At 31.7% G+C, this 26,579-nt stretch overlaps 5 protein-coding genes across 13 annotated transcripts; 3 read left to right on the top strand and 2 right to left on the bottom strand.

The window, feature by feature from the left end:
- Positions 1-1,308: 1,308 nt before the first annotated feature.
- On the top strand, positions 1,309-4,018 carry LOC140961182 (PTI1-like tyrosine-protein kinase At3g15890). Its single transcript, XM_073419530.1, has 4 exons — positions 1,309-1,355; positions 1,450-1,600; positions 2,594-2,856; positions 3,274-4,018. The coding sequence occupies exons 1-4, from the start codon at positions 1,309-1,311 to the stop codon at positions 3,950-3,952; spliced, it is 1,140 nt and encodes a 379-aa protein (XP_073275631.1). The 3' UTR covers positions 3,953-4,018.
- Positions 4,019-4,426: 408 nt separating this feature from the next.
- LOC140971284 (uncharacterized) lies at positions 4,427-10,192 on the bottom strand. Of its 8 annotated transcripts, XM_073433479.1 has the most exons (12): positions 9,928-10,192; positions 9,643-9,717; positions 8,745-8,814; positions 8,220-8,393; positions 8,060-8,146; positions 7,677-7,804; positions 7,364-7,460; positions 7,198-7,275; positions 6,883-7,108; positions 6,543-6,766; positions 5,467-5,532; positions 4,427-4,798 (listed from the first exon to the last, which is right to left on the bottom strand). In XM_073433479.1, exons 3-11 carry the CDS (start codon positions 8,805-8,807, stop codon positions 5,503-5,505), a joined length of 1,107 nt encoding a protein of 368 aa, XP_073289580.1. In that variant the 5' UTR covers positions 8,808-8,814; positions 9,643-9,717; positions 9,928-10,192; the 3' UTR covers positions 4,427-4,798; positions 5,467-5,502. The 8 variants fall into 8 exon arrangements, with proteins under 8 accessions (XP_073289580.1, XP_073289578.1, XP_073289584.1 ...); XM_073433477.1 differs by lacking the exon at positions 8,745-8,814 and having other exon boundaries at positions 9,575-9,717; XM_073433483.1 differs by lacking the exon at positions 8,745-8,814 and having other exon boundaries at positions 8,220-8,364.
- Positions 10,193-15,775: 5,583 nt separating this feature from the next.
- Positions 15,776-19,930, bottom strand: LOC140971282 (uncharacterized). Of its 2 annotated transcripts, none has more exons than XM_073433474.1 (9): positions 19,785-19,930; positions 19,547-19,680; positions 18,589-18,698; positions 17,767-17,962; positions 17,572-17,664; positions 16,902-16,961; positions 16,675-16,749; positions 16,263-16,343; positions 15,776-16,178 (listed from the first exon to the last, which is right to left on the bottom strand). In XM_073433474.1, the coding sequence occupies exons 1-9, from the start codon at positions 19,861-19,863 to the stop codon at positions 15,831-15,833; spliced, it is 1,176 nt and encodes a 391-aa protein (XP_073289575.1). In that variant the 5' UTR covers positions 19,864-19,930; the 3' UTR covers positions 15,776-15,830. The 2 variants fall into 2 exon arrangements, with proteins under 2 accessions (XP_073289575.1, XP_073289576.1); XM_073433475.1 differs by having other exon boundaries at positions 19,547-19,707; positions 19,785-19,911.
- A 3,392-nt stretch (positions 19,931-23,322) lies between these two features.
- LOC140961178 (homeobox-leucine zipper protein HOX18-like) lies at positions 23,323-24,475 on the top strand. Its single transcript, XM_073419517.1, has 3 exons — positions 23,323-23,725; positions 23,866-23,945; positions 24,068-24,475. Exons 1-3 carry the CDS (start codon positions 23,366-23,368, stop codon positions 24,381-24,383), a joined length of 756 nt encoding a protein of 251 aa, XP_073275618.1. The 5' UTR covers positions 23,323-23,365; the 3' UTR covers positions 24,384-24,475.
- A 1,293-nt stretch (positions 24,476-25,768) lies between these two features.
- Positions 25,769-26,539, top strand: LOC140958184 (dirigent protein 22-like). The gene is made up of 2 exons (XM_073415550.1): positions 25,769-26,146; positions 26,244-26,539. The coding sequence occupies exons 1-2, from the start codon at positions 25,903-25,905 to the stop codon at positions 26,537-26,539; spliced, it is 540 nt and encodes a 179-aa protein (XP_073271651.1). The 5' UTR covers positions 25,769-25,902.
- Positions 26,540-26,579: the final 40 nt, after the last annotated feature.

Raw genomic sequence — 26,579 nt, 5'->3', positions numbered from 1 at the left:
ATCATTAATTTATTTGCAGCTTATTTTTACAAACTTTTAAATAACATAACTGATGTTAGTTTGTCCAAATTAACTGATACACACTGTAAACAAAGCACTACTGACTGAAGTATTGTGCTCCCTACAATGCAGTATTTGACTACGAATATCCATCAGAGAACAATAATAATTTGACTAAATGATCGCATTAATCCACCTTTGTAACTGCATCATTAAAATTTAAGTGTGTGTGTGTGTGTGTGTGTGTGTGTGTGTGTGTGTGTGTGTGTGTGTGTGTATATATATATATATATATATATATATGATTCATTTTTAAATCGTACGGCAGAATTTTCAATCCTCATTCCTTACAAAGCCAAATGGCAAAAAGAATTTCATACGTTTTGTATCCATGATACAAGATTGACTGGAGCTAATCGCGATTTAGTGTGTCTTCGAGCCAAATTTAACATCGATAATTAAAGAGTTTAATTAATTGTTCCAACTATTCCCATATTTTTTTATATCATTCTCATGGTTCTACCCGTACTAGAATTTTAAACTATATAATCTTTTAATATTTCAAATTGATCTACCCGAACTAATATCATATTAATAAAAAAAATTATACAAAATTTACATACAAATTTTTTTTAAAAAAAATTGAGTCATCCGAACTAAAGTCCGGTGTCTATCCATGTGGCTCCGCCACTGGTGTTGATTGTTTATTTATTATTATTTTTATATGGTAAAATCTAGAATTATTCTCAATTATTATTTTCCTTGTCTATTTAGTTCAAATATGTTTCTATCAACGCATATGTCAATCTTGTTTTCGCACTGGATTTTTATATGTCACCTAAAATATTATTTCACATTAATGAAACTCTGGTGGAATTTTCGCATTAGGTGAATTTTCAATAAAATGTGTGGGATCCACATCGTATAATGATGACTCGAGAATAATGAGATGATTTACTTCCATATGGGTCCATGAAATTTTTATATACATACATATAGTTTTGTGTAACTTGAGTACGTAAATCTGGCGATCTAAAACTTTAATTTGTTTAATCACCATATTGACAACTTGGCCAAAGTATGTATATTAATTAATCACCTGGTAATTAACTAATTTGCAAAAAAAACGAATTCAGTCAAAATACATATTGCTTCAGACTTAACAAGCTCCGCCGGCTAAGGGCGGCAGTGCCAGTTCGAAGATGACGAATTTGGCATCATCAGTGAAAATAACACTTAAAAACAATCAAAATCTTTAAGAAAACTTGTCTGACTTCAGACTCAGAAACCCTGTAAACCAACCAAACAATGGGATCATCCCTCAGTTGCTGTGATTCAGAAAAAGTTGACGAAGGGCACGTTCAAAAACAAATTATAATTCAATTTTATCTTGTTTTGTAATATATTTTATCTTAAGATTTCAGATTAATTTTTTTTGGGATTTTTTAGGCTGACATTCAGTGGAGGAAATAGCAATACGTGGAGAATTTTCACGTACAAAGAGCTGCATTCTGCTACAAATGGTTTCTGTGAAGATTACAAGCTCGGAGAAGGAGGCTTTGGAAGTGTGTATTGGGGCAAAACATCGGATGGACTTCAAGTAAACTTTCATATTCTTTGGATATATATTCATATTAATTCATCAATAAGTAGACTTTTTTTTTTAAAAAAAAATCTCTTATAATAAAGTCACATATTTATTAAAACAAAAAAATTGAGATTCATGCAAATCGCTTGTATGTGTTTCTTAAACCAGATTATGTGTTAACTTCTACTTAATTTAATCGAAATCAAGAAGATGACGATATGCTGATTCTGATTCTACAAAACTGATTAATGGAGTATTTGCAATCACAAAAAAAAAAATCGATTTTTGGATTTTGGCTTAAAAAAATCAGTTTTACGTGTTTCTTAAACATAGATTTTGACTTAGCTTCTTTTTAATTAATTGAAATCCAGAAACTGGTGGGATGTTGATCATGCTTCTACAAAAATGATTATAGTAACAAATTAGTATTATAATACGTTATTTATCAAACACCGCTCACTTATGTTTTCAGCTTTTCAATTTTGTTTTCAAAAAATACTCGTGATTTTTTTCACACTTCTTCATAATCTATAAATTTGGTCACTTTTTTAATACCATAATCTATTACAAACACTCCCTAATGTGATATTAGCTTATCACAACCCCCTTCATTAATTTTGTACTATTTAACTTCTTGTGGTAGATCGTATAAATTATTTATTAAGGGCAGGAAAAATTATTTATATTTGTGTAATCAGATGTGCAATCTAAGACATGATATGCCATTGAATAAATTAAGTTAGAAATTGTATTCTATCAACTAATTTCAAATAGATTAATCTATAAAAAGTAAAAATATAATTGCTCATATAATCATCAAATGATCAATTAAGCCAGTAGCATCTTGGAGATCAAAACATATCAATTGTTTGAGAAATTATATTGTTTTAGTATGAAAAGTTACATAATGTACTTTGGTAGAAAAATTAATTATTGACCTTTTGGATATGAGCATCTATATTTCATTGGGATTGTAGAATTTTTTCATGTACATAAAAAATGCAGATTGCAGTCAAGAAATTGAAGTCCATGAATTCAAAAGCCGAAATGGAATTCGCAGTGGAAGTTGAGGTACTTGGAAGGGTGAGACACAAGAATCTGTTAGGCCTCAGAGGCTACTGTGCTGGAAGCGATCAACGTCTCATCGTATACGATTACATGCCGAATCTCAGCTTGCTGTCTCATTTACATGGCCAGTTTGCTGGTGAGGTTCAGCTTGATTGGAAGAAGAGAATGAAAATTGCACTTGGATCTGCTGAAGGCTTGCTGTAAGATTCTTGTTACGCTAACATTCGAATAATTAGTCGCGCCTAATCAAAGAGGCGAGCCGAACACCACAGTTGTTCTCTTGAGCTTGAAATTCTTGAAACTTGATGGTTAAGGTTCTAAACATATGAGGCATTGTTTGCTAATCCTTCTAAAAAATGTTTTCATTAATAGGAAACACTGGAAAAATGCTTACATTGTTTTTTAATTCTTTCCAAATACATATTTTCATTCGTCTCCATATTTTGGGATGACTAGATATCTAGAGGAAAAACAATGTCTCTATCAGTAAAACATAACCAAACCTTTCTGTGTTTCTTGATTAGTTTTTTAAAAATATATTTTCAAAGAACTCTTTCCCATGAATAGTTTGTGCAAGTCTACGAAATAACGTGTTTTTACTCCCTCATAATGTTTAGGTACTTGCACCACGAGGTGACACCCCATATCATTCACAGAGACATCAAAGCTAGCAATGTACTGCTGGATTCAAATTTTGAACCATTAGTAGCAGATTTCGGGTTCGCCAAGCTGATCCCAGAAGGTGTCAGCCACATGACGACACGGGTAAAAGGGACGTTAGGATACCTCGCTCCTGAGTATGCCATGTGGGGAAAGGTTTCCGAGAGTTGTGATGTCTATAGCTTTGGAATTCTGCTGCTAGAGATTGTCACCGGAAGAAAGCCTATTGAGAAGCTTCCCGGTGGCATTAAACGGACCATCACGGAATGGTCGGAGCCCTTCATAACTAGAGGGAGGTTTAGAGATCTCGTAGATCCTAGGCTAAGAGGAAATTTCGATGAAAATCAGTTGATACGGACGATAAATGTCGCTGCATTGTGTGTTCAAACTGAGGCAGAGAAAAGGCCTACTATGAAGGAAGTGGTAAGCCTTCTTAAAGGGCAGGAGCCAAATCCCAAGATGTCGAATGCAAAGATCAAAAGTTTTCGGTACGGGGATGATTTGATGGATCTTGATCAAGCTAGTGACAACGAACGTAATGTCTACGAAGACGAGAGCAGCGTATACGGCGTGTTCGGTGCCTTGGAGAGTCAGCAGATGAAGGATACTTACAGAGGTTATGGAAAAAAGATATAAGCATGTATCAAACTTCAGTTGCTATCATCTTGATGTATACTTTGTCATGAAATGCAGTGGGACTTTAAGAGCAATGGTTCTTTTTTTCATGTTTTCTTTTTCTGGTAAAAACAATTTGATTTATAATTATTTGTGAGGTGATTTATCTTCATGGAATTTATATTATGTTAACATTGAAAATGTTGGTGGCTGATCATGTCAACGCAATTAGTACGTTTTTCCACTGTTTCCATCAAGAAACTTGACGTTTCAACTTTCAACATTTGTATATGTTGGACTATTGGCCCTAGGGTAAATTTATATTTGTTGAAAACTGGGACTTTTTTTTTTCCTTTTTTTAATTCTAGAGTAGGGGAATACTCGAACCTGAGTCTCTTCGTATTTGTGAAAATATGGTGCCACTAACCCAAACTGGCTTGGGCAAAAGTTAGACTTCTACTTGATAATGAAGTGGGATCATGCTACGCATGAAAATTGAAACAAAAGTTCATCGGACTGTACGTATAGCCGTTAACATTGAGTACATGATTAACATGACGGAAGAGATTCATGCTCAATTGTTGAAGCAAGCTTCCACTCGCCCAAGAAATCAAATGCAACAAACAGACAAGGAACATCCATAAATTTTTACAAGGTTTATCAAGCTTTCAACCAATAGAATACAACAAAAACTTGCTTTTTCTAACAAGTAACACAAAGATAGTCGCTATTTGGGTCAAGTCGAGGGATGTCTACTCCGGGTTGCCTCCAATTTCGCCCCACTGACTAAAGCTGTGTAGGCTGGCAGTCGACTTTTACATAGAAAAAAACTTGGGGAATATGGTTAGTTTTGAGCGTTTTATGCGCCTGCAAAAATACAAGGATGTGGGGAAAATTCCAGGTCAAGATATACAAAAATAATTCAATACCTTGATCAGAAAATTCTAACAGACAGAAGCTTCTAAATTGTTCGACAAGAATTCGATGTTCCATTTAATATTTTTGAGAAAAATAGTAACAGTCCAAACAAATGCCACCAAAGGTTCTAAAAGAAAATCGTTTGTTTTCAGCTGCATCAATATGATACCCCAGTGGCCAGTACTCCCTTCTCTCTTAAGAGATCCTCGCATGTAGCCAGGTACAAGGGAGAACTTCAGGTTGCTTAAGACTTAATGCTGGATCAATATCCAAACTTCGGACCCATTTTCGATTCACATCCTGGTTGTAGCTTAGAATGATTCACTCGTGAGAAGTATTTTCAACTCGACAATCATTTTTCTGTCGAATTTTATCCACCTTCATTGTCAAATGGTATTTCATCAAAGTGCTTTAAGGTTTATAACCAAACATGGTTTGGAACTCAGTACCACGTACTCGTCAGCCAATGTTAGGAAATATCAATATATTTAATTTAGAAACAGAAATATCAGTAAGTTATAATTCAATGATATTCAAAGAAAACAAAAATACTGCATAACGAATTTTTTAGATTTCATTCTCGAAGCTACAAATTGGTAAAAATAGAACTAAAATACCTCTCTAGCCAAAACATTTCGCCATCAAAGTGCCCCTTAAAATTTGGTTGGTTGAAACACGACATGCTGAAACATAAATACCAGCAAAAGATCAGATTCCTGTTAAAAAAAATATAAAAGAAAGAAATTCATTGACAAAGATTCATTTATTATGCCATACAATAAACGTTCAAATACCACAAATCTCGAAAATTTAAGTTAATGGCCATGGGAAATGGGCAACATAAATTTGTAACATCCTCTCGCATGTTAGCTGAGAGTGATAAAATTGTAACCCCAGTATTAAAATATCCATGGACGCAAAAGCATCAGGGGTGATTGATTACCTACAAGGACCTGAAAATTTTGATACCAAGTAGAGAATGGAGATAATAAATCCGGTATAAATATGATAACAGACAAAGATATTATAAGTGCTCAAGAAAAGTCTTAAACTTTTCTCAAGTATGATCTGAGCTGAGGAGACTATCTGAACTGGTAAGAGTTAGAAGACTGAACGAAAACTAGTGAGACTATCATAAACTAAAAATTAGTAGTGACAAGCGGTCTTAATATTCAATCCCAAAAAAGAAGCAAAATATTAGATTATGTAGATACTCTCCTTTAGCAGATAACATATGGACAAATTACATCAACATCAGCACCTTCTGTAAATATTCAAGAATGCAAAAACCCCTTAAATTAAATTAATTGCATTTGAAACCCTGTGTTTGCAAAAATCAGTCATACAAACGGGCTAAATTTACTTGAGTTTTTTTTCAAAAAAAAAAAACAGTGGTTAAATATGCTTGATTTTTAAATAATGGAGGATATATTAGCATATTCAGGGGGTTTCATACCTGTTAGTGCAATTAGCCCTATAAAATATAGATCGAATTTAAATTCAGACAGTCGGATTGATTAACCAAAATGACAAAAGGACCAGATATCAGACCATGTGCACCTGTGAATCACTAGCCACAAAGCTTAAACTAATTGCCACATTATTTTATATTTGACAATAACCAAATAAAGTGATAAACTCAAAGAAGTATCAAATTAAAATACTTCATAGATTGTATCTCCAATCTGATTACCTTGATTTGTGCCCTATTATATGTATAGGTGATGTGAACTAATCCATCACTTGCTTGGATTACAGCAGGATAAGAGAACTCCATTCCTTGGGTCTCCTCTAAGGTAGCCACATCAGTCCACGAGTCCCCATCATCTAGAGATACTGCAACTTTGAGTATACCTCGGGAAATTGTATTGTAAGCAAGGACAAGACACCCATCTGTAAGCTTCACTCCATCGATTCCTATTCATTAATAAGGCTACATATGATTAACGAAAACTGTTGGAGCAAATACTTTCAACAGTGCCATTACACAATTGGATACATGGTTTACACAAGATTTCTAGTGAGGCTGAAACCTGAATTTGGATTTGGTAGTTTAGTTTGCCTTGCGTAATCCCAGTTATGGCCACCGTCACAAGATTCTGACATGCAGATTTTACTAATCCCGTCAAAGGATCTCAAGAGAACACGGATATTTCCATTTGCAGTCTGGTAAGGAACAGGTTGAATTACACTAAGAGACGTGTTTTTAATGTATATTGGCCCATATTTTCTCCACGACAGACCCAAATCTGAAGTTATCTGCTCAACAAGATTACAGAAGAAGTCAGCCACTGAAGATTCATTGAATTTTTTCAAACACGACCCTGAGATAGAATAGTTATTACAACCTCCATCCATGCACCCCATGAATTCCAGCTCTCAACGGATGATCCACACAGCAAATCTCCATTCTCTAGCAAAATAGGCTGTAGATCAAAATTCATCTCAAGTCACAGAAGGATCAAGGAATCGACTGCCTTGTAACAGGCACAAGCACCATGAATGTGACTATACCTTATTCTTAATCGGTCCCAATATACCAGGAGGAAGCTGCTGTCTCTCCGACCAAGTAATGCCACCATCAAATGACCTCTTCATGCATCCACTCCATCTAAATAGCAAACCATATCAAAAGAAAAAGAATCGAGTGTAAATTTGATGTACATTTACAATTTGAAGCCCTGTGGATTGTGACACCAAATTATTAACATTTAATCCATGGAACGTGGAGAATTTTTTGTTACTAATGAAATTGCTTTCTGTTGGAAATTAGTGAGAATGAGAACATCTGAAATGAGGGGAACAAGGTCTAGGCTCGAAGAATTACTTTTGAACCTCTTGACCGATTTTATAGAATAGTAACAACTCGTTGGAAGGGTGTTTAAATAGCACCGGATTCCACATAGGAACATTAGGTTGTTCATCAGCAATGACAGGAGAGTGCCAATAACCATCCTGCAAACGCACTTAGCAATATAAGATTAGTTCAAAGGGTATCAACCACAAAAGGAGGGATATGAATAAGGTTCCTGTAACTTAATTGAATTCAAACTAAACATCTGAAGTTTCTCAGTGGAATTAGGGGAAGGACAAACAATTACATCAAATATTGCAAATGAAACGCTTAAATTATCTTCTCGATATCGAACAAGTGGAACTGGTTTCAAGAAAAAAGGACAAATGCACAAGTTATAAAGTAAATTCATGCACCTTGTAAGTCTGCATCCAAATCTTAACATCAGGTGCTCCCTCTGCCGTGCCACCAAAATAAGCTACCAAAAAATGATCTTTATCAACCTAACAGAATAAAAACTTAATCAACTCATAATATTGATTTGATGACTAAGGTATCTGGTGACAAAAGAAACACCTCTACAATTGTAGAAGCATGACAGCTATTGAAAGGGACCGAATTTGCAGGAAAAGTCAATTCCTCAACCAACGGCATCCAAGAGCAGCTATCATTCTTCATGTTTGTAAATGTCGGGGTATTTACTCGTACACTTTGTGCATCACTGGATAAATTAATAGAAGCCCAAGAAATCTGAGAAGGAAATAGTAAATCAATAATAACAGAATGAATAAAATAGCTATTTTGCAGCGTATGTTAATCATTTTTCCAATATGATATGCTAATTTCAAGACTAAGAATATATACTAAAAATAGACAAGTAGCCTCAATCATACCTAAGTTTTAGAATATCTCTTTCATCGTTGATGCTTCTAAGTTAACATTATTAATGTGTATATAAAAAGTCAGAAATCAGAGAGTAAAACTTATTTGCTCCATAAGGTTGACTTGTGCATGAAGCTTTACATGATATTTGGGTATCTCACTTGATTCAATCATGACTATGCAATTTCAAAAAATTTCTCTCTGAAAAAAATTATGTACCAGCATTAATTTCAGAAAAAAGGGCACGTGTAATTGGTTTATTTTGTTGACCCATTGCCCCATTTATAAGCTGTACATAAGAACAGATAAAACGATAGTAAAAATATGTGTCATTGTTTTACTCTTCATAAAATAAAATTATCAAACATGAAACACACTTTATAAATCCTGTTCACTGCCACCTTCAGTCTACTCGCAAGTGCATTCCGTTCTCATCAAAATTAACACCATCATTACAAACTATATCTAACGAATGACAAAATAACTAACTTGCTTTTCTAAATTTGTGAAGCAAGACAGACATTGTTTCTTACTTTTGTTCATTCTCATATCCTACTTCATTTTTATTCTATTGTTTGGTTAGCTTAAAAACTATGTAAAACAAGTCAATCAACAATGTTTCAATAGCTATGTTACTAAATTAACCATATCTACAAAATCAAAGACAACTCTACACTAAAACGAGCATGAACATCCTACAAAACCAGTACCCCACAGACAGAAAATCAATTTACGACTTGTGAAATTCAAGAAATTAAGCTTGACACTGAACCAAAAGGAAGAATTATCTTACAGAGACAACCAAGAAAACACAAACAGCAATATCAAAATCTAACAAATCCCAGAAACTAATTTTCCCACAAACACAACCAAATATCACCACATTCCGGGCACAACCTACAATTTCCCCAGCCAAGCTAAGATACATGTGTGTCCATTCAAAAGTCGGTAAAAGAGTGGGAAGGTAACCTGCCACTCGAACTCTCCAGTTGCTAGAATACATGTGTACCATTCAATTGTGAGCAAAATTAAATAATGGGAAAAGTAACCTGCAACTTCAACTGTCGAACTATATAATGCAAGCGTGATTCACAATCCAGTGTATGAAGTAGAATACCGATGGAATATATGTGCCGCATCCGTGTCTCAGATTACATCCATACAAACATGGAGTTGGACTCTTGTCGGATATCTGCAAGTCAAACATAACTTTCGGGTTAGTTTCGTATACAACGCGTGAAACAATTTTTATTTATTTATTAAATTTTAAAATTTTTTTATAAATTAGCCTTCAAAGTTCAAATCTTTGATAAAAATAAGAGTCAAACAAAACTTAAAACTTACAAAAAAAAAATCAAAATAATATTTCAAACGCGCAAGATGGGATGTGAATGGTGGCTACCTATTTTCCCCGCGACCTCTGTCGGAGTCCTTTATTTAGATTTCAAAGATTAAGCTGCAAGCCGCCGATCTTTGTAAAACGGCGATGTAGGAAGAGGAAGTGAACAGAGATGTTGCCTCAGATATGTGGAGCGGCGACGGCGAGAAGTGGCCGAACTTGGCGGCGGCAGCTGAGCGGTTGACGAGGAGACGAGGTATTTACTTTAGGGTGCTTTGTGCAGAGTGGCGCGTGAGACCAATAGATTCACACCAGCTATCGTGTGGGTCCACACAGTTAGCTAGGAAATATATATGAATAATATTTCGATATATTGACATGGATTTGTTGTGATAGATAAATAAAATAAAAATTTTATAAATTAATAATGCACGAATTTTATATATTATTTTAATTAGTGTTTTTAGGCTTTAGCTAAATAAATATTTTTAGTTCAAATTAGAGCGAACCATTTAAATTAATCCTATCTAAATAAATATTTTTGTTTATCTAAATCAGTTGAAATATGTCAAATGTTCCATCATTCATCAGTTTTCATAGTTTTTGGCTTTTAATTAACTAGAAATTGAATTATTAACTTTCAAATTAAAAATCATGACATGCAGAAATCAGGAAACTACAACTTGAATCAAAAATAATTTAACACTAACACTTTTCCAAAACCAAATTTTTTATGGGTTAAGAGTTTTTGCGGCGTTCGAACGATTTCCTTTTCAAGATTCAAGTGATATGATCGTGCTTTAGTTCTCCTTATCTAGTATATACTATTGTTCTGGTAAATTCCGTTGAAAAAATTAGCTTCTTTTGTGGTAGTAAACGGTTTCTCCAAGCTAGGAGTTCCATGCACAAGTTTCTGAGTCATAAATTTCAACCCAACATAAGAATTAAGGATACTTCTTGTGCTGTCTGATGCAAAAAAAATTGTAATAAGGTGATTTTTAAAGATATTTAGTTATACTAGATAAGCTGAACTACTACCTCTTGTGTATATAGATGGAAACACTTGTACATGTAAACGGAATTTTGAGATCGATATAGAGAAGTTTTCTCTTCGTTATCGTGTTCATCATTTTTTCCCCATTGATACAACATGGTATATGTAGAAGAATTCAGATACACAATTTGATTCTCCGATTCAATTCACATGTAAATAAATTCTGATTTTTCTCAATCCGCCATGCATGATTCAAAAAACCCCACTAGTTAGATTTCACAAATATCCTACCCGCGATCGATGAAGTCCAGTTTTTCTGCATCATTTAGATAGTCTTGGCCTCGTTCCTGTATCGCAATTGCTCACTGGAGACAATTATATATGCTTCGAGGAGTCGTTCCATGACAGTTGCTCTCTTCGTGGAAAAAATCATCTGCGATGTAGTTCTCCTCAATCTAGATGAGTTTTACTTATTGATACAGTTGGCATGACTACCTCTTGTATATATATATATAGATAGTGTGTACTGGTACATATAAAGTGATTTTTCAGATCAATATTCTTTAAATGCTTATCAATTATCATGTTTTTCTCCGATCCATTGACGAATTAGTGATTTCCCGGATGGATATCCAAACATAGTCCTGAAATAGTTTTTTTTTTTTTAATCGTTCCCCCTGATGTCAATCAAGATATTAGCAGTGTTGGGATTGTATAGATGGTAATCATGTTTTTTTTATTCTGTAATGAGATTTCTTACCTCAAGAAAGAGTAAACATGTGGGAAGATTGAAAATTTTGGGGTGATGAAAACGGAAATCAAATCGCCTAAAGATTTTACTCATGGGGTTGAAGTGAAAGAAACATATTGGGTTTCAAGGCCATGAAAGAAAATGGGGGGATCAAAGCTGCGGTGTTGGAGTGTATGGAGGTGGTGGAACAACTTGAAAGAGATTTTCTTACTAATTTCAACCAATGTCATGATAATTCTTTAAATAATAATTTTTTTTATAATTTAATAATAACAATAATATTCTAATTAAATAATAATTAAAATAAATAAAATGATAATAATAATAATAATAAATATGTTAGAAGATGCTAAGAAGAGATTGTATTCCGTGAGGCGTATTCAATCCATAATTTTGATGACTTTTTTAAATAATAGACTTTGTAGATTTGATAGATTTTTACAAAATCTCATAGATTTACAAATAGATTTTTGTGAATTCTTGTATAATTTTTTACAATATTTTTATATGTTTTTGCGAACTTTTTTTATATCTATAATTCTATAGATTTTGTATCTAATTATAAAATATTAATTTTTTTGAACTAATAATTAATTGACATATATAACATATTCAGATTGAATTTTTTAAAAAAAATTTATATTAGTAAATAAGTTTACTTATTTAAAAATTAAATCATTTAATCATTACATGTATATGTATATATATGTGGATTTATATTATTTATCATTGTATAAATATAATTTTTTATAAAAAAAATTATAGATTAAAAAATTAATATAAATTTTTAATTTATTTATTAAGAAATTAATATCGATTTCAATTCTATGAGCCAATAAAATTTTATGATTTTATTATAATTAGTGTAATAATTTTGTTTAAAAATTCATAATAATAATTTTAAACATTGTAAAATTTCAAAATTAATAGTCATAAAATAAGAAATAAAATGCAATTTTCAAACAATAAATGAAAAAAATTATTTTATCGATTACATCATAAAATTTCTTTATAAATTATATATTACAATTTTATTTTTATTTTTATTTTTTTATCATACTTTTTGCGAAACTATTCAACTATTAAGAATTAAGTGACGCTATTTTTTTCTTGGATCATCTTTTGTTATTATTGAATATTACGTTCATTTGTATGAATCATAAATTAAAAATCAAACAATCAATTATAGGACTCAAAATTTTTTATGACATTAAAATAAAAAATTATTAACTAAGCAATCAACAAAAAAAATGAAAAAAATCTGAAAAAGAAAAAGAAAATGTATATAATGATAAATTTTGAAAATTAGAGAGTGATATAAATAGATGAGATGAGAGAAGGTGCATGTGGAGAGAAAGAGGCGATGTGAGGTGAAAGAGTAAAAGAAAGAGCATCTGTATGGGTTATAAGTTTTAAAAATCCATCCAAATTTTTGGGTTGAACCAAAGATAATTTTTGACATTTTATAGCTATACTTTAGGCTTTGATGTTTATATTTTAATGAATTTCATGGAGTTATTAAAAAACTGTTGAAAATTTGAATACATATACACTTTTATAGAGTGTTTAACAGTCAATGTTGAACATCACTTGACTTTTTAAAACTCTGTGAAAGTCTATTTCGAATACCACTAAATTTTTGTAGAGTATGCAAAAATCCTGATTTAACATGATCTAGACTTCTAAAATCATCAAAAAAAAAATCAAATCTCCTACATTGAATACACTCTTTTTAGAAAGAAAATGAATTATATCTATATGGAAAAGGTAACAAGAAAAATTAAGAGGGTTTATTGATTCTAGATTTTTAATGACTTTTATGGAGTCAAAAGTCTAGAGGTATTCAATCTAAACTTTTATATACTCTATAAAAGTTGAGTGGTATCCAATATAAACTTTTGTAGAATTTTAAAAAGTCACGTAGCATTCAAACTTAACTTTTAAAAACTGTACAAAAGTATATATGTATTCAAAATGTCAATAGACTTTTAATGACTTCATAAAATTATATTAAGTACAAGAATTAAAGTGTAAGTTATCACAATAAAATGTCAAAAAATGTCTTTGATTCAAACCAAAGATTTAGATGTACATTTAATTAAGAAATCTTTCAAACTCATATACTCAATACAAACACTAAAATTTTCATTATTTTCTCATCCATATATTTTTCCTTTTATTTTACTTTTTAAAAACATATTTTTTATTGCTAACAATAGGTTAAAATCAAAATCATTAACATCGTTCATTTTATTTTTGTCACATAATCTCATAAAATTTAAAATAATATTTATTAAAAAAATGTAAAAATTTGTTACACTACATAACAAAAAAAATTATTATATTTTATTGACCTATAAATTGAAAATATTAATTATTTTTAGTAAGTAAAATTTAATTTTTTATTAATTATTATTTTCTATAACTTTAGTTAATCTATATCTTGATTTTGATTATAAATCAAAATTCTTGATATATATATATATATGTGTGTGTGNATTAATTATTTAAATAAACATGTTGGATTGACCTGAATAATTGAAGTTTAATTGCAATAAATTTAGTAATGACTTATTTATTATCTTTCGAAAATCAGTATATAAAAATTTATTATATCGAGATATAGAAATATTTAAAATAAATAAAATTTATTCACGTTCAATAGTTAATTTAATTTTTTAAAAATAATCACAATAATAAATTACAAAATTTATAAGGTTCTATGAAAAAATTTACAAATATCAATAAAAGTCATGTAAAATAAATTTACAAGATTATGTGAAAATCTTTAGAAATCAATGAGATTATGCAAAAGTCAATGAAAATTTATCAACCAAAAGCTTGTTATTTAAAAAAAAAATTAGCAAATTTGTGTAACGAATATACTCCTCTTATATTTTTAAAGCTCAAACTATTTTTGCATTTAATTAATACAAAATGAGAGTTTACATACCTCTATTTATATTAGTTACACTTCCTTAACAAATGGCTAAGATTATGCCAACACATATTCAACCTATTGAATATTAAAGTCTCTGTAGAATTCTCTTATGCGACTAATTATTACAATGATATTCCCCAAAAATGATTCTAGAATGTTATTGTAGATCATGGGTTTTACTGTTTAATTCAAATTATTTTTGTGCCGTTTGGTTCGTAGTATGAGATAAATAATATGGAGATAATTAATATTTTTTAATAATAAAATATAAAAAAAATTATAGTTAATATAATGTTTGATTTGATTGATTAATTTGATTAAATTTGAGATAATTTGATATTACTGTTTTGTCTTTTTTAAAATATTATTAAAATATTTATAATATTATTTATTAAACGTAATATTATAATTTTAATTCAGTGATTTGATTGATGACTTGATTGATATAAGATAAATAATTGATAGATGGATAAATAACAGCACATCAAACGTGATTGATGTAAGATAAATGATTGGTAGAGTAATGTTATAATTTTAATTCAATGATTTAATTTATAAAAATTAATTATTATAAAGATTAGACGAGTTTTACTAAGAAGAATGACAAATTAGAAACCAAAACGAATTATTAATGTATTTTGTCGGAATATTTAAATTGATACAAAATGATATATGCAATTAGAATAATGTCTTTCAAATTATACAAACAAAACCTTTTAAAAATTCTACGTTCAAATTATTCATGTATCGTATCCATCCAAATTTAAAACATGAACAAATAATATTAATATAAGTAATGAACACTTGAAAACATGAACTAACATTAATAGATAAAAAAAAAAAAGGAAATCACAGTGTTCTGTGGATAAGGAAGGGCCTAAGGCCAAGATGCTTAGATCAATGTCCGAAGTCTGAGCAGTTTCCAAAGTAGACTTTGCATCTCTCGCACGGGCAGAAATATGTGAGAGAAAATCAATTGAAGCGAGTGTACCACATAATCTATTTAGTAAGCCGTGAGAAATAAATTACTAATATAGAATTATATTGTAATAAAAATGAACTTATCAATTATACGGTATGATCGGTTTGACCAAGCTACTTAGCTACTCCGGAGTCCCATGCAACTTGATTCACTTGCACCCCCTGCTAAACATCTCAATCTGATCTATAAGCGATTCCAGTCAAAGGAAAAAGCAAGTTCTCAAACCAAGAAGATGAACCATGATTCAAGGAAAAAATGGGTAAAGAATCTTAAATAAGGTACCATACGCAAATGTGAATCACAAAATATTTTTATCGACATTCTGCATACCACATCCAAGGGAAACTTTTTCAACAAGAACATTTCCTATGGAATCGATTCTATATGAAACATCCAGTCCTTCCAAAACCAGATGATAAATAACATCATGAAATGAAAGGGACTGTGGCTCATGTCCATGCTCAAAATCTTCCTCTCTCACACTACTTCTCACTACTGTGTCGTCCTCTTCTCCACTGCAATAATCTGTTTTGCGCAGAGCATTATGAGGATGGCTTCGTTGAGCTACTGATCGTATATCCCACGAGAGCACTTGCTTTATCAAGCCTAGAAATTCATCTGGAGAGAAGTAAAGTGACTTCTTTTCCTGGATTAGTAAAAAAATACACGAAGTCCCAACAGTCAAAGCATGTCTTATAAACAAAATTTAAACTGAGTTATACAGTCTTACCACCATTGCCCAACAATCCGCAAGACTGGATGAAAAGTCCTCAGAGAAGCTAATAGAAGCTACAGCTAGTATATCATCCATCTGTTCAAGGAAATTGTTTCAACTTTGTAGGAAAAGTACACTATAATTAAATCGGAAAGAGAGTAAAAATGAAGATACATTATATTCATACTTTCCGAATAAGCTATCTATTCAAAGCCGAAACCTAACCAGAAGAATGCTAATTTCTGAAAAGATAATTATGCACATCCAAGAATAGATGCTATTTTACCTTCCGCATAAGGTCAAAAATTCAAATAAATGAACAAAGGTAATTCAAACCTTAACCTCAAAATCTCCTTATTAATGACACAATTACAATGTTAGGAAGCAACAATTTCTCTAGAGATAGTAAATTTGGAGAAAGTAATACCTTTACCCAGTCAGGAACTGTTGCACCTTGGATGCTGTCACAGTATGGCAGATAAGGTTTAATGTCAAGAATTGGCTGCAACCAGATTTCAAGTGCTAGGAAGAGTTAAAAAACCCAACGCAGATTGCATTTAGCTGAGTAAACAGGTGAGAAGCAAAAGAGACGTTCATTTCACTACCAATAAACGTCTCACTACCAATAACTGCCAATAGACAACAAAGACTTACTGTTCCATCAACCAGATCCACACCAGAGAGCAACACCGTACGTCCATGTACCGCCTCCACCTAAAAGACCAAAAACTATTTCATGCATGACCTTGACAAGAAAAACCACATGCTTGTTTTTCAAAAAAACCCCATCATACATTTGAGGCTAGCTTGTCATTGTCTAGTAATGAATCTGGTTGTCCAAGGCCGGAAAAATTGGCCAATGGTTAATAAGAAGTGCGAGTATCTATTGCAAATTATTAAGTAGAGTGATGGATAAGAACTACTTAAGTACACAAAATGTCTGTAGCAAAAATACCCCCAACTCTGTGTATCATATGAGTCCACCGTCCGAGTTTATTCCTTGGATAAATTTGGAACTCATTCGAGTTCATGTGCATAGGTTTACCAAGCCCCTATCCACATTAACCACTTTCAATTTCATATAGGGCAATTTAGTCTAGGAGAAAATTCGAGTTCATGTGCATAGGTTTACAAATCCCATTAACTTGATGCATTTGTCAAAATTTGAATCATTCATGATTAACTTGATTGCTCCAGAACTTTCATTTTATTTTCTTGGAGTCGCCGATGTAAAATATTCCATGAGATGTGCACAGGGGAGGTTTTGGTAATATGAGATAATACTAAAGTGATGTTATTTGGCTTCTGAATAACTCAATTATACCTTAGCCACAGTTAATCCAATTGGGCAGGGACGATGAGGAGATCTCGTGGCAAAAACACCAATTTTTTCACCTTTGAGTCTGGGTACCCTTACCTATTTATCAATACAATCTCTTAATGTTTCTTACAAAAATACAATCTCTTAATGAAGTCATAGAAATTTAAGAATCTTTAGGGAAAGAATGAGAGCACAAACCTTTGCCTTAAATTTTGATTGTGATGGCTTCTTCCATAACTTATCTAGATTTGTGTTTAGATGAAACACGTATATTAACCAACAGTGTGAATACCCTTCAAGACCCTCGAGAGATGCTTGGGGAACCCGGGTCAAATCAAATATCAAAGATGCTCTAGCAAGAGGTACAAGTAAAGGCTGTCTTGGAGTCCCATTCCTGGTCAAATCAGGGGAATATTCACACACACAAACATATTAATACCCTTCATTGTTAGTACACAAATGAGAAAAGTGCAATTTATTTATCAAAAGAATAAAGACAAGTCAAGCAAGATTTCAATGTTAATGATACTCGAAAGATTGACTCCACTACAGATACAAACAAATATGAGAAATAAAATTTTCATAACAATTTCAAGAAGCATCATTCAAGTTGAGAAAGCTAATCAAATACACAAAGCATGAGAGCTAATATCACTAACTTTTCATTCAGAAGTTCAAGAGACAATAAGCAAACAGTGTAAAAGAACAACAAACTTCGTTAACATAAGCCCTTGCTAAAGTCAATAGATCCTTGAAACTCTTTTACACACCGTAAACAATGAAATTCATCCCCCAAAATGAAATATGAAGGAGTCACTAATTTTATCCACTGCACTATGGAAGAACTACAAAGATGTTTTTAATTGGTACAAGCCTAGTTCGTCGGAACAGCCCGTCACACTTTATATCCAAAAAATGAGACTTTCCCTTATAGTAGGATCAAGATCTCGTAATTGCTCAAAATCAAATAGGAACATAACATTTCAATTCATAAGAATGATAGCAGTTTTCCCACGTTACCGTGTGGAGAAACATGACTTCACTACCCCAATTTGTGCCATGGGGTATGCCTTCAATAACTTTGATTCAGCTTCGCCACAGTGAGGCTGGTTCAAGGCTTCTCTCAAAGCCTAGAACAAGACATGTAATTCGAAAATTATGAAAGCAGCATGGGATATACAGGATTGTGATAGAAATTTCATGGAAAAGGCGTCTTAATTCTCCATATTTAACATTGTTAACCAAGAAGGCAGACAAAAACTGCATGGTGATTTGACAAGATGCTCAAAATGGCCATGAGAAACAAATCCTACCCAAGTTAGGTTTGTTACGTCTACACCAACTAGACGACGTGGAAGAAGGAAGGAACAAGGGGGTGCAATCATCTCGTTGGGGAGGTTATGGAAAGAAACGGAACAGATCAAAAGCCAGGATTGCACATGGTATTGTGACCGTTTTCAGTTTGGATTGGTTGCACTAGGAGTTATTTTTTTAAAGATGGTGAGTGGATATTCAGAATTACATATATAAAAATAAAATTGGAATAATTCTACACGATCTCACCTCGAGGACCAGTTGTGTGTGGGACGGGAATAGAAAGAAAGATACTAACGACAAGGTCCTATTTAGAACTATTTCAGATATGCTGATAAAATAGAAGATTCTCAAACTCTCTATAGCATCCATTATCTCTTATTTCTTCTTTTCTGGAGCTGCCAAGTTCAAACTGGGAAATTAATGGATCCAATCACGTCAGCAACCCATCAAACGTGCTATGAAACAAAATTTTCTTGATCATTAACTCAAAACCACTTACTATTAAAAAAAAATAACCACCTAAATAACCGAATTATCGAAAAACGGAAAGAACATCATCCAATTTCAATGCAACAGGTTTTCTTTGCTGCCTCACCTCCTAAAATTTCTCAATTACCGCCGAAAAATCCAAAAAACAAGGGGGAAAGAATAATAAAAGTACCCGTTGAGCTCTGATACGACCTTGTCTCTCAGCAGAACAATTCTCCACGGCAGCCTTCAACGCGGCTTCAAGCTCTTGAATTCTACCCTCGTACCCATTTGAATTCGATTTCGATTTTCTGCTCCACCAATAAACTGAAACAAGACATGATGCACATATTTCTGTACATGGGAGAGTAATAATGGAGAACAAAATGAAACAATAAATCCAAAAAATTTTCCAGGGAGGGGGAACTTACAAGAAATGGCAGCAGAGGAAGAAGCCAATGCCAATGTGATGAAGAGAGTCGGCCACAGTGAGTTTATGTCAGCCCTCATGAGAGTGTTCTTCAGTACGGATACCGTTCGTAGGTTATGTTCTGTGTACAAGATATATGGTATGTAAATTTTTGGAGACCGAAAGGAATCTGATCGAGAAATAGATCTATTTGAGTTTGAATTACGTTCAAAACTCGAAAATTTTCAATTTTTTGTTCGAGTTCGATTTAAATAAGACTCGGGTTCGAATTGTCGGAAAAATATTTAGTCAAGTAGGACATCTGTATATTAGGAATAATTGAATTTCAAACCATGTGTTCAGACAATGAAATTGTGCGGAAGATGCATTCTTTCATAATTCAAATTATCTTTTCTTCGAGTTTTCTCTCCTCTTATAAAATTTGAGTGCTTAGTTCTATAATATTTCTGAGGTGTTTTGTTCTCCTGTATTAAGAGTGTGTGTTCTCTTTTGAAACACAGTGAGTGGTTATACACCGTAAAATATTATAATGAAATTCTTTTCATCTTACCCGTGATTTTTATCCTAATAATTTTTAGGGGTTTTTCACGTAAATCTCGGTCTCCGATTTATTCTTTATTTTCATATTATTATCTCAAATTTCCGCAAGTGAGACCAACACGAGTTTGGTTGCAAAAAAATTTTCGCACTATTGATTTAAAATAAATACTCGAAATAATCGAAATTAATATATTCATATTATATTAATAAAATATCAAAAGTTGCGGATTATCGAACAATATAATTTGGGTTTAAAAAGTTCGAAAATGATCGAGTTCAGCTCGAATTCGATAAATCTGAATACAAATCAAATATTTTTCGAACGGACACGATTCGTTTATAACATTTGGACGTGTACATGTTTTTTTTTCAATTTTTTTTCGTTTTTTTCAATCTATATATTTAGTTCGTGTAGTAGATATCTTTTATAATTTTTTGCAAAATAAAAAAACTATATAATATGATTATTTTATAAAATATAAAAAAGAATATGGGTAATTTTACAAGTACCAATTTGGTCAGCTTGGCTCCTCGCCCTTAACATAGAATAGAGAAGAGATGGCCATATAATTTGGTTGAAGATTTGAATTGTACGTTTATTTAATTATGCACACATAAATATATAATTTATACAAGGTTACATGTATAATGAATCTATAAGTTGGTTTATTTTTTATTTTTTTATTAAAATAGTCTAAATTTTGAAGTTGGTATAATGGTTTTTTCATAATTCCAAAGACAATAAGTCAGCAGTATCCACAAAATGTTAATCATCTAACAAGAAGCAATAACAACAACAACAACAACAATAATAATAAGGATAATAAACACACAAATTTGTGAGACATTTTTTATTTGAATCACTCATCGAAACTATTAATTTTTATGTCAAAAATATTATTTTTTGTTGTAAATATGGACATGGTTCACTGATTCGTCTCACGAATAAAGATCTGTGAGACAGTATCACAAAAGACCTACTTATAAAAGAGTGAAAAATAAATAAATATTTTTTTGTTAAAATATATTCAGATTGCGATCTAAAATTGTCAGTTGAAAACATCAATGAATAGACTTGGTTCATTGATTTACATATAAAATATTTTAAAAAAAAATTGGATAAAATGTTGTTAAAAAATATTCAATTTGCGATCTAAGTTTGCTTATTGAAAACATCAATAATTATAGTTGATTAATTTACATCAATTTTCTACTAAAAATTAAAAAAGAAATATAAAACTTATAGGCTTATAATACTATATATTATTGAGGATCTTTCCGATAAATTATTTAAATTAGAACTTGGGGTTGACTCTTGGAAGAAATAAGTAGTAGAAAATAGGTTCCCCGAGTACTATACCATGTGCGCCGAACTTGAGAACGAGAAGTGTATTAATATGTACAAACGCTGGTAATTAAATCTAAACTACCTCTCAAAATTAATAATTTTTCTGTATGTTGCTGAAATTTTATATAATTTCAAAATTATCTTCTAATCATTCAATTTTATTTTTCTCGTTCTATCATATTTTATATTGTATCGTTCAATTTTAAAAATTAATTGATAAAAAAAAGAAGATATATTATCTATTTTCTACGGGATCGCGCGTGCCAAAATCTGCTAGCTATCAATTAATGTTAAATCCCCAAGGGTAATTAAATTTTGTAAATTGATTAATTTTTGGTTAATTACATCTGTTACTCCTTATATTTGTCATAATAACAACAAAATTCAATTATATTTAAATATTATATATACATCTCCTCCTGAGATTTGTGAAAATTAACAATCAAATCTGATAACTTCTAATGTTACATACACCCTTCCTGATTTGTATTTTTCTTACATTAACCCCCTAAAAATGTAAGATATATACAAACATAAGGGTGTAAAATCTAATATAAATACAAAATTGTCATTATATTTTGAAATGATTTTTTTTTCACTCAAAATTTATTTCCCTCAATAACAATATATACATTATTCCGCTTTACAAAATAAAAGAATAATTATGAAACAAAAGTACATTCAATATAAATTTTTACTTATTATTAGGAAAAATAACATAAGTTTCACATTCAAAACATAAAATTAATTTAAAGGGCATAAATTATACATTAAATGTTTATAGGGGAAATTGCATTTGTTCTTATTTGCATGTTTTCCTTTTTTTTCCCTTGTTGATCTATATCGGTCAATTAACTTTCATTTTTCTAATTTTAGTCATTTTTCACTGGAGTGACATGTGACATCAGACACATTTCTCGTCATGTCATAACTTCGATAAAAAAATGACTAAAACCAACAAAAGTGCAAATTATTGGGGACTAATAATATAAATTGACCAACATCATGACCAGAAATAAAAAAAAACATGCAAGCTACATGACCAAAAATATAATTTTATCATGATTTTATAAACTCTGGGCAGATTTATGAAACGAAAAAGAGTGGAAAACGAGTGGACGTATAACTTTTTAAGTTTCAAGTTTATTAATGTTGATCAATATGTAAATTTTTTTCAAAATAACTCAAATTATATGATATCTTACAAAAATTTCTTAAAGCATGCACCATTCTAATTAATGAATCTCTTTCCATCTTGTCATGCTTGAGGGTTACAAGTTGATTAAAAGCACAATAATTAACCAATTTGACCAATTTCACGTAACATAACTTGATAATGCATAAAAAAAAAAAGTAGCAATTCCTCATTCATGACTCCATCTTGTGTTCTTCTTGTTAGCAAAAGATGAGTCAAAATGGCATTAATCTCTATGAAACAGTAATGAATTGATTTCATGGAGTGAATAATTAAAATTGTTTGGTTTCCTCCAATGAGTCATAACCCTAACGCATGCCATTATTATTGCCCTCTTTTCTTTGACATTAATAATTACTCTGTATAATAAATACATAATTAAAATGTATTTCACTAATTAAATCATAATAAAGCCATATAAATTAATCTTTCAATCTCATCTCATTGACAAGAAAAGAGGAAAACAAGCATCCCCTAACCAATTTTATCCTTTTCATCCATGGATGAAAAGGACGAAGCTTCCAGCATCAAACTCGGGCTAGACTTGGGATTAGGCTTAGCCGCGTATGAGCCGAAAAGGGATAGCTCGAAGACAAATAGGAGGGTGCCTTTTCTTGATCTTTCGATCCCAATTCACCAAAATCGCCATGATACTGACGAGTATTCGATCTCGAGCCCGAAATTGAAGCAAGTGGATGAAAAATTACAAGGAAGCAAGAAAAGGATTTTCAACGGTAGCAAGGCGGATGATTGTGAGAGAAATTATTCCAAGAATTGTAGCAGAAAGAAGCTGAGGCTTGAAAAAGATCAGATCACTTTGCTTGAAGAGAGTTTTGAACAGCACTCTTCTCTTTCAATGGTAAATATATATTCACGCATAAAACATCCGGTTTTTCACATTTTTTTTAAGAATTGGATAAAAATAACAGAATTTAATCCAGTTTTTTTTTATTAAAAAAACCATACTAGATTAAAAAACAATTTTTGGTGGGCATGCAGGCTCAGAAACAGCTACTTGCAGAAAGATTGAAGCTCAAACCTAGACAAGTTGAAGTTTGGTTTCAGAATCGAAGAGCAAAGTTGTTATAATTTCTATCTTTTCTAGCAATCGATACAAATATTTCCTCCATTTTTTTAAAAAATTGGATTCGCATAAAAATAATTATATTATCTATTCCATTATTTCGATCTTTTAATGCAGGACAAAAATGAAGCAAACTGAGATAGACCGCGAGTTCTTGAAAAAGAACTGCGAAAGGCTAAGCGATGAGAATCTACAACTAAAGAGACAACTGTTGGAGCTCCGACCAGGGGTTAAAACAGAGAATCCACCACCACCGCTGCGGCAGTTTTTCAACCCAATGCCAAAGGCCGTGGCGGCAGTGCATAAAACGTGCCCCACGTGTGAGAAAACTTGGAACAATAGGGGCGGCGCAAAGCAGGAAACGGCGACAGCAGCCGTTATGGAAGTGGGCCATGAAGATAAACTAATCGGCAAAGCCGGCTTGGAAAGCTAGGGTTTATAGGTGGATAAAGAAGAGCAAATTAAAGATAAAGGAAATATATATACATGTATGTATGCATGTTCATGATTATTCATCAATCTTCAGATAAAAAAATATTAATTTACGGGTTTTAATTTTTATAATGATATACTTTTAATTTGGATAACGTCCTTTATTATACAAATATATATGATATATATATTTTCTTTTAAATCATAAAGTTAGAGGAATTGTTGTTCAGTGACTCATGATATGTGAGCACTTCATGTCTCAACCAATGAAACATGACATATAAAATTACATATGCTAATTTCGAGCTCGAATGACCTTTACTCTTATTTTAGGTGGATGAATCAACTAGAAATGAGTTTAGAATATACAGTAACTTTTTAAATGAGTTTGATGATCGTCATAACTTGTCCGACCTCATTGTATCATATCATTTTTGAGTCTTTCTTTATGCAGCTAGCAAGAGTATACAGATGAAGTAAATATCAGGATGTATTAAAACGTAAAATATTATTAAAATAAAAATTGTTAAATGCCTAAGAGTCAATAAAACTTAAACTACAAGTTGGTTTCCTGAACGCATACTCTAACAATTCATAAATATTCAATTATTAAATTTATAAGTAATTTATTCGATAATATTATCTTCAATACTCTTTAGCCCCTAATATACTAATACTTTCCATGGGAATGTATATGTAGTGACACACGAAAAAGATTCTAAAATTTCGAGAAAAACAAACAAAAACAGAAATAAAAATCGAAAACTTAAATTTGACACCATTAAGAACAATGCAAAAATAGAAACATTTTTAAAAAAAAAATTGGATTAATGTTCCTCATTTCCACGTTCTTATAACCTAGTGTACAAGGCTTTAAAAAATTCACAAAATGGAAACTAAACTCACTCGGTTGCAATTCGTAAAACATGTATATGCAAAATAAATACACGGTTTTTACATTAATAAAAAGAATGAGGACAAAATGTTTGAACTCAAGCGGAATCATCTCTTTAGTTTCAATTTCTACATTTTTTTTAAAAAAATCGATAAAAAGATTTGTTATAATTGAATCTCGAATTTAAAAATTAATCAGAAGACTTGGAACTTCGGTGTCAAATTTACTATAAGTCATGAGCCGTTTCTTCTGATGTACCCAATCAACTCAACTGAAAAATTATATATTTTAGTTACATATATAATTATTTATGAAAATTTATGTGGCCAATATCAGTTCCATTGCTACTATGATGTTATGTGGCTTGAGGACAAGATTTGGAACTTTCAAATGCACAAAATGTATATAAACCAACAAGAAAAGAATACTAAATAATACTTATTAAATGTGGTATGATATATCCTATGCCATTGTTCAACTTCACCTCCACCAAATTACAAAAATTGGAATCTTAAGCAGCAATTTTTCTTTCCACCTATAAATACTCACAAGTCCTTCACATACAAATCAAAATCACACAAATCCCATCTCAAAATCCTCACTTTCCCCCTTCGGAGTTTTCGAAATGGCATTTAAGTCCCTCGAGTTGTCGTTATTCCTATTTCTTGCACTCTTCTTTGGAAATTCCTTGGCTGAACTCCCCCAACTTAAAGAGACAGAGATGACACTATACTTCCAAGACTACTCGGGTGGGCCTAATGCAACAGTGATGGAGATTACGGGCCCAGTTAATGATGGGCTTCTTATGTTCACAAAGTTTGGGGCCATTTTCTGCACCGATGATCCAATTACAGATGGATTTGACAAAGGTTAGGTTCAAATATTAAAAATACTTTCTTTATAATATATATATTTAATATTTTATAATTTGTCACTACTAATTTTCAAATTACCTTCCATCCACAGAGTCGACAGAAATTGCGAGAGCCCAAGGTTTGTATGTAACCTCCGCATTGGATGGGTCAAATACTCATGTTTTGATATCAGTTGTGTTCAGCGACAAAGAGTTCAAAGGTAGTACATTGGAGATACAAGGTACAAGTGCTCAGTTCGAAAGGGTGAGGGAGGTGGCAGTGGTCGGCGGCACCGGAATATTCCGTTTCGCTAGGGGATATGCCACCTTCGAGACAATTCATTATGATCCCACATTGCATCATGCAGTTATTCAATGCAACATCACTTTTCTACATTATCATCGATGATCCGGTCTATGTTCAATCTGGTGTGACATACAAAATGACA

Source organism: Primulina huaijiensis, chromosome 2, assembly GCF_012295235.1.
Source record: "Primulina huaijiensis isolate GDHJ02 chromosome 2, ASM1229523v2, whole genome shotgun sequence".
Classification (NCBI taxonomy): Eukaryota; Viridiplantae; Streptophyta; class Magnoliopsida; order Lamiales; family Gesneriaceae; genus Primulina; species Primulina huaijiensis.
Note: the sequence above shows the minus strand (reverse complement) of the source record. Positions and strands in the feature narration are given on the sequence as shown.

Excerpts from the sequence above, each read along its gene's own strand:
- LOC140961182 (XM_073419530.1), top strand. The coding sequence starts at position 1,309 with ATGGGATCATCCCTCAGTTGCTGTGATTCAGAAAAAGTTGACGAAGG. Across the intron at positions 1,601-2,593 it reads AAACATCGGATGGACTTCAA|ATTGCAGTCAAGAAATTGAA; the intron begins GTAAACTTTCAT and ends TAAAAAATGCAG. Across the intron at positions 2,857-3,273 it reads GGATCTGCTGAAGGCTTGCT|GTACTTGCACCACGAGGTGA; the intron begins GTAAGATTCTTG and ends CATAATGTTTAG.
- LOC140971284 (XM_073433477.1), bottom strand. The coding sequence starts at position 9,664 with ATGCGGCACATATATTCCATCGGTATTCTACTTCATACACTGGATTGT. Across the intron at positions 7,805-8,059 it reads TTTGGATGCAGACTTACAAG|GATGGTTATTGGCACTCTCC; the intron begins GTGCATGAATTT and ends GTGCGTTTGCAG. Across the intron at positions 7,109-7,197 it reads CATGGGGTGCATGGATGGAG|ATAACTTCAGATTTGGGTCT; the intron begins GTTGTAATAACT and ends CTTGTTGAGCAG.
- LOC140971282 (XM_073433474.1), bottom strand. The coding sequence starts at position 19,863 with ATGAGGGCTGACATAAACTCACTGTGGCCGACTCTCTTCATCACATTG. Across the intron at positions 16,962-17,571 it reads TTGGATTAACTGTGGCTAAG|GTGGAGGCGGTACATGGACG; the intron begins GTATAATTGAGT and ends TTGGTCTTTTAG. Across the intron at positions 16,750-16,901 it reads TGGATCTGGTTGATGGAACA|CCAATTCTTGACATTAAACC; the intron begins GTAAGTCTTTGT and ends ATCTGGTTGCAG.
- LOC140961178 (XM_073419517.1), top strand. The coding sequence starts at position 23,366 with ATGGATGAAAAGGACGAAGCTTCCAGCATCAAACTCGGGCTAGACTTG. Across the intron at positions 23,726-23,865 it reads AGCACTCTTCTCTTTCAATG|GCTCAGAAACAGCTACTTGC; the intron begins GTAAATATATAT and ends GTGGGCATGCAG. Across the intron at positions 23,946-24,067 it reads TTTCAGAATCGAAGAGCAAA|GACAAAAATGAAGCAAACTG; the intron begins GTTGTTATAATT and ends CTTTTAATGCAG.
- LOC140958184 (XM_073415550.1), top strand. The coding sequence starts at position 25,903 with ATGGCATTTAAGTCCCTCGAGTTGTCGTTATTCCTATTTCTTGCACTC. Across the intron at positions 26,147-26,243 it reads TACAGATGGATTTGACAAAG|AGTCGACAGAAATTGCGAGA; the intron begins GTTAGGTTCAAA and ends TTCCATCCACAG.